Genomic DNA, 15,819 nt, shown 5'->3' with positions numbered 1-15,819 from the left:
CATATATTGTAGCTGCTTAAAATGTAGTGGAACAACACACCGAACAATACATGTGTCTTATCCTTACCACACATGCACACACACACACATTTTTGCAGTGTTCAAGGCTCGTCCTGTATTAATGGATTAAAAGACCAGCTGTCGACTGGCCCATAGTCCCACACACACTCCTCTACGGACTGCAGCAACAGTGACACAGGACAGAAATTTCTTTGAGTCTGTAAGGAAGCAGGCTATAGCAGCCAGGGGGAGGAGCTTAACTGAGCATGCTCAGTAGGCACCGGATTGTGACAAGAGCGGCTCATGCACTCATCTGCAGGAAGAGAGAGGCTGCTGCATTTCAGATTGGTGCGTCTCACACACACACACACACACACATACAGGATGTAAAAGTGTGGCTCACCCGGCACTTTCGAGGACAGATTGAATGAAGCCTTCTGATTCGGGCTGAACGTCAGTGCATGGGATCAACCGAACCGATCCGGATTAAAAGCCGCCCGCTCGGGATGCTTCGGGAAGGGCGGCCAGGGAAATGGGAAGATGACACTATGGAACCAGGACAGCCCGTACTGCACTAATGAAAGGCTTCAGGCTTGCCTGGTAAGATCTGTCTTGCAGATGGAAACACAAACAACATCACCTCTTCCTGTTACCCGCGGGCATTTCTTTTTGCTTGCGCTTCAGTACATATATAGAGCAAAGTTGCACTGTGCTGCAGGAAAATTAGTTTTCTGTTTTCTCTTCAACCTAAATATCTGCATTGTGCTGTACTGCATTATACTATCTTATTAGTGTTTGTTTAAAGTATCCAAGTGCAATGTGGACTTCAAGTTCATTTACATATTAAATGGATCTATATGCATGTAAGAGGTGAGCAATTGGCACACAGGTAAGGCAAAAGCTTTTAAATGCCAGAGGTAAGGCATTTATCTTTTTAATGATTGCAGAATGGGTCCTCCCTGTTGGATAGCAGAAGATTATTTTAGGGATCCCAGAGTTTGAGCCAGGGGATTTATGCAGATTAGTCTTGGAGCGGGAGTGACACTGCAGTTTTAATGTTTTAAAGGGACAGCTCACCCAAAAATGAAGTCTGTCATTACTTACTCACCCTCATTTCATGCGACTGACTGTCAGACACAAAAGGAGATATTAGGCATGATGTCCATTTGCCTCTTGCTAGTGAAAGACTTTTTTTTGAAGTGACCTACTATATATATATCTGCCGATATTTGGCATTTTTCAATTATCAGCTTTAGCCAATCAATATTTACTTTTTCATATGGCATTAGGTTGTGTTACACATAACAACACTTGTGCATTAAAGGGGGCATTTCAAAAGACTTTTGATGTCAAATAAATAAATCTTTGGTGTCCCTAAAGGACATATGTGACGTTCTAGCTCAAAATACCCCGCATATAATTTATTATAACTTGTTAAAATTGACACTTTATAGGTGTGAGCATAAATGTGCCATTTTTGGGTGTGTTCTTCTAAATGCAAAGTTGATCTTTGCACTAGATGGCAGTGCCGTGGTTGGATAGTGCAGATTAAGGGATGATTATTATCCCCTTCTGACATCACAAGGGGAGCCAAATTTCAATTACCATGCTAGCAGAGAATGGTTTACCAAAACTAAGTTACTGGGATGATCTTTTTCACATTTTCTAGGTTGATAGAAGCACTGGGGACCCAATTTTTGCACTTAAACATGGAAAAAGTCAGATTTTCATGTCACCTTTAAAGTCTTTTAATTCAAACAATACCTTGATGTTTCACATCTGCAGTATTTTAAATCTTTGTAAGTACCCAAAAGAGTATTTGCATAGGAATTCTGCACAATAAATGTTTTTTTTTACATTTGTGTTATACCGTCTTCATATCGGCCACATTAGCCGATATCGGACATTAAAAATCCCATATTAGTCGATCACCACTCTTTTCCATGCACGGTAAAATATAGTGGGTAGGAGTTGTTGTTATGTAAAAATATCCTGATTTCTATGTCATACTTGCATTTTAGGATCATTTATGAGACACTATGAAGGGATCATATTTACTCTAGAAATATCTAGATAGTTTTTTTATGGAGGCACAGGGATACCGGTACTGTTCTAGTCCCAGATACACTGTGATGGCGCAAATAATGCTCTGTTACCATACTCGTATGATGTTACAATGGTACTTTATTCTTGGTTTCATTCAGGTAGTTGTTTAGAGATCTGTTGATAACAGTATGGACTATCTAAGCATATGCTGTAGTGCAGAGTGTGTCCTTAGGTCATCGCTGTGTCCATGTTTAGCTTACTGCAGTAAAATAAACAGGGACATTTAAGCAGATGAGACCACCGCTATCTTCAGAATGAGAAATCGGGATGCTAAACACAAGGAATCAGGAATTGTTTACTTTAAAATGCATGATGTATATATCTGTGGCTCTTCTTTTCTCAGCTGTTTCTGCCACTGCAGTGTACTTGACTGATTATAGATACCTGGGGGTGTAACAAGTATGGCGTCTGAGAGGACAGACTTCCCTATGAGGGAAACTGTATACTGTAATTCCCTTTAATGGAATTGCAATGCTTTCTCTCTCTGCTCTTTATCTCTGGTTCAATAATTTAGTTGTGTGATGTCTGTACAGTGGATTGTCTCCTTCCAACAGTATACTGTACTTTAGTGATTAGGTACAGTTTACTGTGTATACTGCATGCTATACTGTACAATATTATTAATGTGCTGTATTGTATTATGGAAAAAGAAAACAATATAGGTTATTTACATTAGTTAATATCAAGATACATCAGTTAAACAATATCAGAAAGGGTGGAATTATGTTTGTTGTGTTTTACTTTTTGTTTTACTTTGTGATTTATTGTATAACAAAAACTCTGTGGTGCAGTTGAGACTCAGTCCCATGTGGGACAAGCAGATTACAGACCTATTTTAAGCACAGGTCTCTCTCTCTCTCTCTCTCTCTCTCTCTCAGTCATAAACTGCTGTGATTTTCATTGTAGATTAGACTCAGGCATTGATTTGGCATAATTATTTCGCTATGTTCTGTCTCTCTTTGGCAGTTAAACATAACTTTCAATCATATTATTATTGTGTAATTATGACTGTGGTCTGATTTAATGATTGCACCCTAATTTAATTCACTGACTGTAATCTGACTTTACTCTGATTTTATAAGACCCTGATGTGAGTCTGATTTAATCTGTCATTTATCAATTCTCATTGATACAACTGGAACTTGATCTAATCTGACACTAATCTGACCTGTCTTTTGATTTTGATCTCTTGATTCAGACTATGATCTAATTGGTCCCTTATCTGATTATTCTGACTCTGGTCTGATCTGACTGATTCAATGGACCCTGCAGGATAAAACTAATACAGGAGCGCCCTTTTTTTTAAAAAGCCAAATACCAAACGATTCAGTCTTTGCTCTATACGCTGTACAATCCGTAGTTTTAAATGAGCTCATGTTTTAATTTAACTAAATATAGCTCTGCAGCAGTGCAGGTACAGGTTGTGCATTACGATTTGTTTTTGGCAAAGCAACTAGGAGTGCAAAAATACTGCATGAATACTAAGGGGCCTTATAGTCCATTTTTTACGTGTACCAGAGGGTCCGCATACAAGCGCGCATGATGCAATTTTTGTCATCAGAAGATTACTAGTTTACTGTACACTTTAAAATATTTGCTATAGTTATGTTTGCCAGTAACTTAAAGTAGATTTAAATTTATGTTATTTACTGGCAACAGTTCATTTAAAGTTATATGAACATTAAACATTAACAAGTCTTTGTCTTTACAAAATGAAACTATAACCTTTTTATTTTGGTTCCCAGAATGCTTTGCATGAGGGTGTTATTTTAGTTTTATTCTGTAAAGATAAAGACTTGGTAATGTTTAATGTTCATTTAACTTTGAACAAACTGTTAACATCTACAGTAAGTTATTGGCAAACAGTTGCCGATACTGTAATTTCTCCAGATTTTTTAACAGCGTACCTGCACCGCCAGATTTTAAAACATGCACCTACAGGCGAATGTATGTAGCCCAGGAGATGTATTGCATTTTGGCACAATTTGCATGCGTTGCATGTCTGGGTACACGTACGAGTCAAATAAACTATACCAGGGGTCTCCAACCTGTTTGGGAACAAGGGCAACCACAATGGATAAAACAATCTGGAGGGCTACTTTTTGATTTTTATCAACTCAAAACGTTTTTGTTTTACTTGTTGATTAAATTTTTTTACTTGTTGATATGTCTTATCATTGTTAAAATGTTAACATACATAAAAGAAGCCAAGCTAATATAAAAAATATGCAATAAATAAATATTAAAATTGATACTATTAATAGAATGTGCTTTGGCGGGCACCTCACACACTCTGTCCGGGCAACCTGGTGCCCGCAGGCATCATGTTGGAGACCACTGAACTATACTTTGCAAGGCTGTGCGTTCGACCATGCGCATACATTCGCATACACATATAAAAGCGAACTGTACTCTAGGACTTCAAAATGCATGTTAACATGATCATAATCTTAATTTTAAAATAAGGGAGTGGTGATAAGTTCTGCTTTCATAGAAGAACCAAGGGTCACTAAAAGTCCCACGGTTTGTTTAAGCTCAGTTACATTGACAGAAAATAACCTTCATGGCTAATGTTAAAATAGACCTTAAAGCGCTAATTCAGCGACAAATTAAATGTACCCCACCCTTAAGCAATCCGAGATATATTATGTACATCATCTTTCAGATGAACACAATTAAGTTTTTTTTTTTTAAAGGGGCCATGTCACAAGACTTTTATAAGTTGTAAAATTAATCTTAAGTGTCCCCAGAGTACACATGTGAAGTTTTAGCTCAAAATACCATATAGATAATTTATTAAAACATGTTAAAATTGACACTTTGTAGATGTGAGCAAAAATGTGCCGTTTTTGGGTGTGTCCTTTAAAATGCAAATGAGATTAATGATTAATGAATCTATAATCTGCGCTATCAAAACTGTACTTTACTCGTCTTTCTATAGTCATTCTCAATGCTCTCAATGCGGCTTTGGTAAATTCTCTCCCCAGCGTGACGTCATACAGTGCGTTGTGGGGGAAAGGAGAATCATTGCAAACCGCTGTACTTTTTCATACTTTTTCGGGTTTTGTGATACCCAACAACATAAATTACAATGGATAACACTTTAAATGGTTATTATACACAAGCAAGTTGCACAAATCCGTAAAAAAAAACCTGCAACACGCACTTTAAAGTTAAATCAACACCATTGGTTGAGGAGGTTCAGTTCCCAGCATGCTTTGCATGAGCCTGCAAAACGAGAGCATTTTTTTAAATTAAGTGATATTTTATGTGGTTTTTAGTAAACAAAAAGACTCAGTAGTGTTAAACATTTATTTATGTTGGAGATTTTGAAAAGTTTGCTTTTTTTAGTTTTGTGCTTACCATCATATGAATAATACCTATGTGAAAGTCAGCACTGAGCTCAGTCTCAAAACACTTTCACTGGTATCAAATTTTCATGAGTCACATGATATGGTTCTGTGATTTGTGAACAAAATTAAATGGTAGTTAGTTTACTTGAATATTTTGAGTACTTTGAACTTGTCGGGTTTTACAGTGTTCTGTTAAGTTGTAAAATGTAGATATTTGAGTACAGGAAACTTAAGAAAAACAAGGCAATCAGTTGCCACAAAATATTTAAGTAAAACAACTACTACAATTTAAGTTACATAAATTATATAATTTCATTTATATAAGACTTTATCTAAGTTTAGATAAATATTTTTTTTATTTGAATGGAAGTTGTCAGTACTTAGAAAAATAGCGGCAATCAGTTGTAGAGTTAGTAGAACTTATCCGGGTTTACAGTGTATTAAAAAAACTTACATTTTGTTTGTCTGAAAGATGATGGATATATATTTATCTCCGATGTTTGGGATTAGGATGCATAAATCATGGAATAATTTTGACCGAAAGGTTCTTATAATGGAACCAAAAATAGTTATTTTTTTGGCAACGTTTAGCACCTTTATGTGCTTACAGTGACCTTCTGACCTCCAATTATTAAAATCAATATGACACTGAATTAGCGAAAACCACCAATCATTTTAGATGATTGACAGCCATATAAACTAAAGACTTATTTAAATTATACAGTCAGTCCATAATATACGTAAAATATGTGAATGGTATGTAATGCTGCATACATGACAGAAGACCTATTTGAGAGAGAGAGAGAGAGAGAGAGAGAGAGAGAGAGAGAGAGAGAGAGAGAGAGAGAGAGAGAGAGAGAGAGAGAGAGAGAGAGAGAGAGAGAGAGAGAGAGAGAGAGAGAGAGAGAGGTGGTGTGGTTGAATGGGGGGAGGGGTAGAGAGGCAGAGACTGGCTTGTTGATGTTTCAGCTGCTGACGTGAGCAGCTTCATTCAAGAAATCCATAAATATTAAATCAGCCGAGCGGCTACACTGCGCTACGCTGCATTCGTTTTTCGCGCTGACAGCCGAACCCCCTGACCCTGACAAAAAGAAGAACAACAAAAATCAAAACTGGGAAATACAGCAGCAAATTTGTGTGAGAGGGCAGGGTATTTGCCGGTCTGTGATGCGGGATGGAGGGATGATAGCTCCACCTTTTCCGATGCTCTCCCCACATCACCCCATCCTCACACTGACGCCGCAGCCGAATGAATGAAGCAGAGACGAACGAACGCTGTTGTGCAGCCCCTCATGGCCTCCAGGTTTGTCACTTTTGCATGAAAATTATGATGAAAAACATTTCTGTTGCATTTGCGTGGTGGACAGCACAGCTGGCAGGTCCTAGCTCTCGTATTTAAGTACCACTGATTTTTTTGGTGATAAAATCACCTTAGTCTTGTTTTCCAGCATGGACATATACATTGTATCTTATTACAATCTGTGTGTTTTAGGTTGGTTTCAAAAACGCACGAAAAAGCATTTGGTGCATCACGTTAGGTTTCACAGCCCCTAGACAACAAGTGTGTGAACAATTGTATGAAAGATGTATATCTCAAATAAGTGTGAAAGGGCATATGTGTTGGTGGTTTTCTCTTAAAATATAGGCAGAGGCGTAAACACACACAGTCATGCTGTCGTCATTACAGCTTTTTTCCTGTTGACTTTGTGGTTGTGCGCTAATGATATTTGATATCTTTTCCCTAATCCATGCCTTTTGGCATTTTAATGTTTAAGTATGTTTATAAAGCTTGAATTGCATGTTCAGCTGTCCTCACACATAAGCCAATGTCAGGTTTACATACATTTGGAGGACAGTTTCTTTCCCATAATGCAGCTGAGGGCGAAACACAAATATGGCTCATTATGTCATTGGTCATCTTGTGGGCAGTTAGCCCTGAGGTGACAGGTACAGAACCACAGCAGTAAACTACACTGAGTGCTTGATAAAGACATTTTATCACTTTATAAGTGTGTGAAGAGTGAAAAACTGACATGTGCTAAAAGCTCATGTGAACTTCAGAAGCTGTCTCACGATGGACAATGCTTTTGTAGATTATGTTGCTCAGAATTAAATATTAGTTTGATGTTTAATTAATAATGTTTATATAAGCTTGTACCAAGGATGCTCAGATCAGGATTTTTGCAGCCGTTACCGATTTATAGCAATAGCCAAAAATACATTGTTTGGGCTAAAATTAATGATTTTTATGCCAAAACATCATTAGGATATTTAAGGGACACTTCACTTTCATTTTCCAGCTCCCCTAGAGTTAAACATTTGATTTTTACAGTTTTAGAATCCAATCTGCTGATCTCTGGGTCATGCGCTACCACTTTTAGCATAGCTTAGCATAATCCATTGAATCTGATTAGACCATTAGCATCGCGCTAATAAATGACCAAAGAGTTTCGATATTCTTCCTATTAAAAACTTGACTCTTCTAAAGTTACATGGTGTACTAAGACCGACTTAAAATTAAAAGTTGTGATTTTCCAGACCGATATGGCTAGGAACTATACTCTTATTCTGGCGTAATAATCAAGGACTTTGCTGCCGTAACATGGCTGCAGGAGGTGCAATGATATTACGCAGTGCTCGAGAATAGTCCCCTGCTATTGAAACCACGGGGACTATTTTCAGGTGCTGCGTAATATCATTGCGCTTGCTGCAGCCATGGTACGGCAGCAAAGTCCTTAATTATTACGCCGAAATGAGAGCGCAATGCTAATGGTCTAATCAGATTTAATAAATTATGCTAAGCTGTAACATGGCTGCAGCAGGCGCAATGATATTACGCAGTGCCCAAAAATAGTCCCCTGCTATTGAAACCACGGGGACTATTTTCAGGTGCTGCGTAATATCACTGCGCTTGCTGCAGCCATGGTACGGCAGCAAAGTCCTTGATTATTACGTCGAAATGAGAGCGCAATGCTAATGGTCTAATCAGATTTAATAAATTATGCTAAGCTGTAACATGGCTGCAGGAGGTGCAATGATATTACGCAGTGCCCAAAAATAGTCCCCTGCTATTGAAACCACGGGGACTATTTTCAGGTGCTGCGTAATATCACTGCGCTTGCTGCAGCCATGGTACGGCAGCAAAGTCCTTGATTATTACGCCGAAATGAGAGCGCAATGCTAATGGTCTAATCAGATTTAATAAATTATGCTAAGCTGTAACATGGCTGCAGGAGGTGCAATGATATTACGCAGTGCCCAAAAATAGTCCCCTGCTATTGAAACCACGGGGACTATTTTCAGGTGCTGCGTAATATCATTGCGCTTGCTGCAGCCATGGTATGGCAGCAAAGTTCTTGATTATTACGCAGAAATGAGAGCGCAATGCTAATGGTCTAATCGGATTCAATATGCTAAGCTATGCTAAAAGTGGTTCCGCCAGACCCGCAGATCAGCTAAATGGATCCCAAAACGGTAAAAGTCAAATGTTTAACTCTAGGGGAGCTCGAAAATGAGCCTATTCTCAAAAAAAGTGGAATGTCCCTTTTGCATAAAAATCGTTAATTTAGCCCATACAATGTATTGTTGGCTATTGCTACAAAAATACCCGTGCGACTTATGACTTATGGTTTTGTGGTCCAGTGTCACATATGTTTCTTTGAGGTACCATTATGCATCCTTTAGGTGGGTACTTTTTGAAAGGTTTTTCTTTTGAGAGTGTAGGTTGGTTTAGGTAAAAGTATCTCCCAAATGCATGTAATGCAATGTAAGTTTTGCGTAAAAATCACATACTGCATCAATAATAAATTTGCAGCTGACATTATTTCAGGTCCGGTTACAATTCGGAAGTTCATGTTGATTGCATTGCATTGTGGGAAATGTCCATGTGGCTCATGCTGATAAAAGAGATGTATCTGTATGGATTGCATTGTAAGTCGCTTTTGGATAAAAGCATCTGCCAAATGCATGAATGCACATGAATGGTATTCCAGACACTTTGTTGCATACTGCACATTATTATTCTGAACAGCTATTAGCTTTTACCCTGGATTTGTTTTCACGTGCCATTATTTGAATTTACCTACAGAAAGCATACGGGCAGCTGACCTAACAGAATGACAGAATGTAGATCTATACATGGGTAATTTGATGCCACTGTTTACATGATGGGTTCATCAGCAGTGATTTATTCACATGCAGAACATACATGGACATGTGTTAAGAAAGAGAGAGACTGGGTGCTGGAGTATGTGAGTCTGTCTGTATGGACAAAATCAAGTGCATTAGACTGATATCATGAAGCGGGAGAGATTGTAAGGTGTTTTATGAGTTGCTGCCTCTGAGCCATATCATCTGGTCTCTCTCTCTCTCTCTCTCTCTCTCTCTCTTTATCACTCTTTTGTCACACAGTGTTTGTTTTTCCAGACAGCAGCTCTTAGCTCAGGTACAGAACATTAATAATTAAGATAGAGTTCAGTGGTCTTTCTAAGGACAGCAGGATGCCTGACAGAGAGATGATGGAGAGAGAGGTGTCCCCCATCTTTTTAAAAGACCTTTAACATCACGACCTCCGTAAGCAAGCGATGCGTGTTAACCCAAAGATTTATGTGTTGAGCGAAGGGCTACTGATGGTTGTTGCTCTGGGCTGGATGGTTTCAGGGCCGGACTCCAGTCATATTTTTTCACATTTTCTTAATTGGTAGAGCATTGCATAAGCAGCATATAAAGGTCATGGGTTTGAGTTACCAGGAAAAACACATGCTGATAAAATCTATAGCTTGAATGCGCTGTAAGTTGCTTTGAAAAAAAGAGTGGGCAAATTGTGTGAATGTAAACGTTTTTTGGGTATTTCCTGTTTTTTGGTTATTTCCTGTTCATCACAATGGTAGATTGGTGTGACACGGTGACAGAAACAAAGAAGAGTTGTGTTATAAACTGATAGAAAACTTAAAGGTTTGGGGGACAAAGGTAATCAAAAGAAAACAAAAGAAATCTCAAGATTTTTGTACCACATCCTGAAATTTGAGAGGTTTCTGTACAGGGCTTTATATATATTTTTTGTTTTAATGAACACAAAGAAAGATATTTTGAGGAATGTTTATATCCAAACCGTTCATAAGCCCCATTCACTTCCATTGTTCTTTTTTCTAATTCTTTTTTCCTATTATGGAAGTGAATGAGCTTATAAACAGTTTGGTTACAAACATTCTTCAAAATATCTTTCATCAGAATAAAAAAAACTTATACAGGTTTGTAAAAACATGAGAGTGAGATAATTTTTCATTTTTGGGTGAACTATCCCTTTAACGTGAAAGTGAAAGTTTTGGATGGGCAAGTCAAAGAGAATTTGTACTCTCCTAACCGGACAAAATAACTTTAAAATGTCAGAAAGCAGCTGGAGCACAGATTTAGTGTAAATAAATAAGGTTATAGTTTTACTTTTTACACCTTTTGATTGATTTTCTAGCAAGGCATCAAGTGACCAGCCAAAATAAATAACATTTAATTCATGAATAATAATAATAAAAAAAATAACTGCCTTTATTTGTGATATAGCCTTTGTTCAATAAAGTATAACAAAATTGACATGGCTGAAATGTCTTTTTTATCTCTGGGCAAGTAACTTTCTTATTTATCAAGTGAATAACAACTTTACTTCTAAGCCAGTTTAAGCATTTTTGACAATGTCATGAAAGTCATGAAAATTATACCTGAATTAACGAGATAACTTGTCAATGGCGGGGAAAGAGTTAATTAACCCAATCCCTGCGTTTGTCTATTTCTGACCCAACACTGGGTTGAAAATTATGGAAGCCTGTATCGGCCACTAATAAAATAGTGACTTTATATCTAAGAATTGTCACTTTGTATCTCAAAATTGTGACTTTGCATCTCAGAATTGTGACTTTGTATCTCAGAATTGTGACTTTGCATCTCAGAATTGTGACTTTGCATCTCAGAATTGTGACTTTGCATCTCAGAATTGTGACTTTGTATCTCAGAATTGTGACTTTGTATCTCAGAATTGTGACTTTGCATCTCAGAATTGTGACTTTGTATCTCAGAATTGTGACTTTGCATCTCAGAAATGTGTCTTTGTATCTCAGAATTGTGACTTTGCATCTCAGATTTGTGACTTTGTATCTCAGAATTGTGACTTTGCATCTCAGAATTGTGACTTTGTATCTCAGAATTGTGACTTTGCATCTCAGAATTGTGACTTTGCATCTCAGAATTGTGACTTTGCATCTCAGAATTGTGACTTTGCATCTCAGAAATGTGACTTTGTATCTCAGAATTGTGACTTTGCATCTCAGAAATGTGTCTTTGTATCTCAGAATTGTGACTTTGCATCTCAGATTTGTGACTTTGTATCTCAGATTTGTGACTTTGTATCTCAGAATTGTGACTTTGCATCTCAGAATTGTGACTTTGTATCTCAGAATTGTGACTTTGTATCTCAGAATTGTGACTTTGCATCTCAGAATTGTGACTTTGCATCTCAGAATTGTGACTTTGCATCTCAGAAATGTGTCTTTGTATCTCAGAATTGTGACTTTGCATCTCAGATTTGTGACTTTGTATCTCAGATTTGTGACTTTGTATCTCAGAATTGTGACTTTGCATCTCAGAATTGTGACTTTGCATCTCAGAATTGTGACTTTGTATCTCAGAATTGTGACTTTGCATCTCAGAATTGTGACTTTGCATCTCAGAATTGTGACTTTGCATCTCAGAATTGTGACTTTGCATCTCAGAAATGTGACTTTGTATCTCAGAATTGTGACTTTGCATCTCAGAAATGTGTCTTTGTATCTCAGAATTGTGACTTTGCATCTCAGATTTGTGACTTTGTATCTCAGATTTGTGACTTTGCATCTCAGAATTGTGACTTTGCATCTCAGAATTGTGACTTTGCATCTCAGAATTGTGACTTTGTATCTCAGAATTGTGACTTTGCATCTCAGAAATGTGTCTTTGTATCTCAGAATTGTGACTTTGCATCTCAGATTTGTGACTTTGTATCTCAGAATTGTGACTTTGCATCTCAGAATTGTGACTTTGTATCTCAGAATTGTGACTTTGCATCTCAGAATTGTGACTTTGTATCTCAGAATTGTGACTTTGCATCTCAGAATTCTGAGTTTATAACTCAGAATTTTGAGATGCAAAGTCTGAATTTATTTTATTATTTTTTACCACATGGCGGAAACAGGCTTCATAGAAAACAACCCAGCATTTTGTGTGTTCTGCTGTGAATACTGACAGTTTGACAGTCATACCTGTTAGTAAAATCACATTGACAGTGTGCACTTGTATGTTTAAGAAAAAAAAAACCTTCTCATGAATTTAATCTTGCCAATAATGCTGACCAGATTTGATCTTTTATGTGGAAATTCCCACCTTAACCCACTGTGATGTGTTTTGATGAAATGTCAGTTTGAATGCATTCCTGGCAGCTGACAGTGCAGTGGTAAAGTCCTGTATGTGTGTCTGTGTGTACTTACCCTTCCCTTCTTTATTCACATACACACAGACACACACACACACACACACACACACACACACACACACACACACACACACACACACACACACACACAAATTATTGAAAATATCTCAGATCTAATGACGCATTAATTCCGAGGAACGTCTACATGTTTGCTGCAACTCCCTGCAGTGCAAATCAATTTCATTGCCTTTGGGTTTGAGTGACTGGTATCTTGGAAGCTTGAATTTCAAACTGGCTTTTAATTATTTTTTTTACTTTGGGGCTTCCCCACTTTTTACTGATTAAAAAACAGTAGAAAGGTAATTCAATTTAAGAATCAGGATACTTTACACACATATTTAGTTTTGTGTCATTTTTATAATATATCCTTATTTTCTTGTGTTTCTCTTCAGCACTGCCAGTAACTCGAACCGCAGCACGCCGGCCTGTTCACCCGTCCTGCGTAAACGCTCGCGTTCCCCAACACCCCAGAGTCCGGAGGGAGAGAACATGGTGGAGAAAAACTCGGATCATTCCTCAGACAAATCCCCCTCCACCCCTGAACAAGCTGTCCAGCGCACCTACAGTCAGTCGATTCACAACACCCGTCCCGCCGGCAAGAACTCCAAGGTAAATGTGAGCGATGCCCTCCACTTTACGTGAAAACTGCACTTCCCATTTCTTCCTTTTTTGTGCTGCATGACTTTCTGCAATTATTGCAACCAGGAGATCAAATTTCTCAGAACTTTTAAGTTTGTTTGCCCTGAGTAAACTCGATTCTGACTCTTATGATGCCATTCGAGTTGAGTTGAACCCACATAGTTGGTAGCTAACACGCTTTAATATGAAAACAATCCTTTGGCTGGAAATTTTGGAGAAATTGATATGGATCTAAAAATAAAACAGCCTCTTTTCATATTGGATCATTTTGTTTTGACTTATATTTTCCCGCATGAGATACAGTTATCATTTTGTAAATGTCTGGATAGAAGTTTTTTTTTTAGTTCATACAGAAAACAAAAAATCAAGCATTTTAATGGTTTGAAAAATACATTGTCACAGCCTTTTTTATTGAAGCTTGTATGTTTAATAAACATTTCCATTTATATATTCACCAGCATCATCTCATAAACAAAAGTGAATCTTTTTGTTGACACAGATCTTATTTTCTGCATCAATCCATGAAACGGCTTTGCACCCATAAGTGTTTTTATCTGTGCATAATTCATAAAAATTGATTTCTGTTTGTTTCTTTCTGATATCTGTCTCATGCATGCTAGTCACTCAAGAGATTGTCTAAAGTAAGCATCACTCTTATCTGCTATGTCTGCATCTCATCTGTACATATCCCATAATGCTCTGCTTTACCTGCATGTGCTAACCTATTCAATCCAAGGCTAAGATTATTTAATAATGCTTTGAAGTATTAAAGTACTGCCCGATTAAATGCTAAATGCTAAGTAAATAAAAATAAATAATGGAAAATGGAAAAATGACTTTCTTACTTAGTATTTTTATCTTGTTTTCAGTAAAATAACTACAAATTATTAACTTAAGATGTATTTTTTTGATAAGCTAAATTACCTAGGAAAATAAGTCTAGCTTTTAGACAAAAAATATATAAAATGTAAATTAGTGCTTAAAACAAGCAAAAAAATCTGCCAATGGAATAAGAAAAAAAATCTTGAATTAAGTGTTTATGAAAAAAGTTAACTTACTTAAAGAAAATGTTTCTTATTCCATTGACAGATTTTTTTTGCTTGTTTTAAGCACTAATTTACTTAAAGTTTATATTTTTGCCTAAAAACTACACTTACTTTACACTGCAAAAAATAATTTTCAAGAAAAAAATTCTTAGTATTTTTGTCTTGTTTTCAGTAAAAATGTCAAACAATTCTTTCATTAAGATAAGTCTACTTTTTAGATTTTGTGCATAAAACAAGCAAAAAAAAATCTGCCAATTGGGTAAGCACATTTTTCTTGAATTTTTCTGGAATTTGGGATTTAAGAAAAATTTTCACGATTTTTTTGCTTACCCCATTGGCAGATTTTTTTGCTTGTTTTATGCACAAAATCACTTTAATTTTATATTTTTGGTCTAAAAACTAGACTTATTTTCTTGGGCCGTTTTGCTCATCAAGAAAAAGTATCTTAATTTACGAATTTTTAGAAACTTTTACTGAAAACAAGAAAAAAATACTGAGAATTTTTTTCTTAAAAATAATTTTTATAGTGTAGATCATTTTGCTAATCAAGAAAATAAATTTTAATTTAAGAATTTTTTTTTACTGAAAACAAGCCAAAAATACTAAGTAAGAAAGTCATTTTTTCATTTACTTTTTTGCTCATTTAATTCACACACACTGCTATTTAAACCTGACCCCATTGGTTGACTAACTCGACCATTAGTTAAGTTATACTTGATTTAGTGATCACCTCAATAATCTATGACCTTTTTAATCTCAATCTGTGCAGTTTGCTGTTGCACAGACAGCAGTCCTCTAGGAATAATGTAGAATTGTGTAACTAACGTTTCTAGCAAATTACACACTATACAAAATACCACAAAACATGCAACTTAAAGAGATAGTTCACCCCCCTAAAAAAATTATGTCATCATATTGTTACAAACCTGTATTAATTTCTTTGTTTTGATGAACACGGATGAAAATAGTAATGTTTGTAACCAAACCGATCATGAGCCACATTCACTTCTATAGTAGGAAAAAAGAATACTATGGAAGTGAACAGGACTCATGATCGGTTTGATCAGCTTGATCTCATGAGAATTTGTACATATTTTACAAGTTGGCTAAGTTAATGGTGCCAAAATGTACGATTCTCATGAAAAACCCAACCCCGCACCTA

At 36.6% G+C, this 15,819-nt stretch overlaps 1 protein-coding gene across 10 annotated transcripts in view; it reads left to right on the top strand.

The window, feature by feature from the left end:
• Nucleotides 1-15,819, top strand: part of gramd1ba (GRAM domain containing 1Ba) — a 69,228-nt gene that overhangs the window by 35,843 nt on the left and 17,566 nt on the right. For 6 of the 10 annotated variants that reach the window (XM_065261297.2, XM_065261306.2, XM_065261322.2 and 3 more), the window contains exons 3-4: nt 13,365-13,581; nt 14,232-14,252. In XM_065261297.2, the coding sequence (XP_065117369.2) occupies nt 13,365-13,581; nt 14,232-14,252 (238 nt within the window). Of the gene's footprint in view, nt 1-315; nt 601-6,497; nt 6,763-13,364; nt 13,582-14,231; nt 14,253-15,819 lie in introns of those variants that run through there. The other 4 variants (XM_065261292.2, XM_065261315.2, XM_065261339.2 and 1 more) reach the window with 3 other exon arrangements.

The sequence above is a fragment of the Paramisgurnus dabryanus genome, chromosome 10, assembly GCF_030506205.2.
Source record: "Paramisgurnus dabryanus chromosome 10, PD_genome_1.1, whole genome shotgun sequence".
Classification (NCBI taxonomy): domain Eukaryota; kingdom Metazoa; phylum Chordata; class Actinopteri; order Cypriniformes; family Cobitidae; genus Paramisgurnus; species Paramisgurnus dabryanus.
This window is presented reverse-complemented; position numbering and strand designations above follow the sequence as displayed.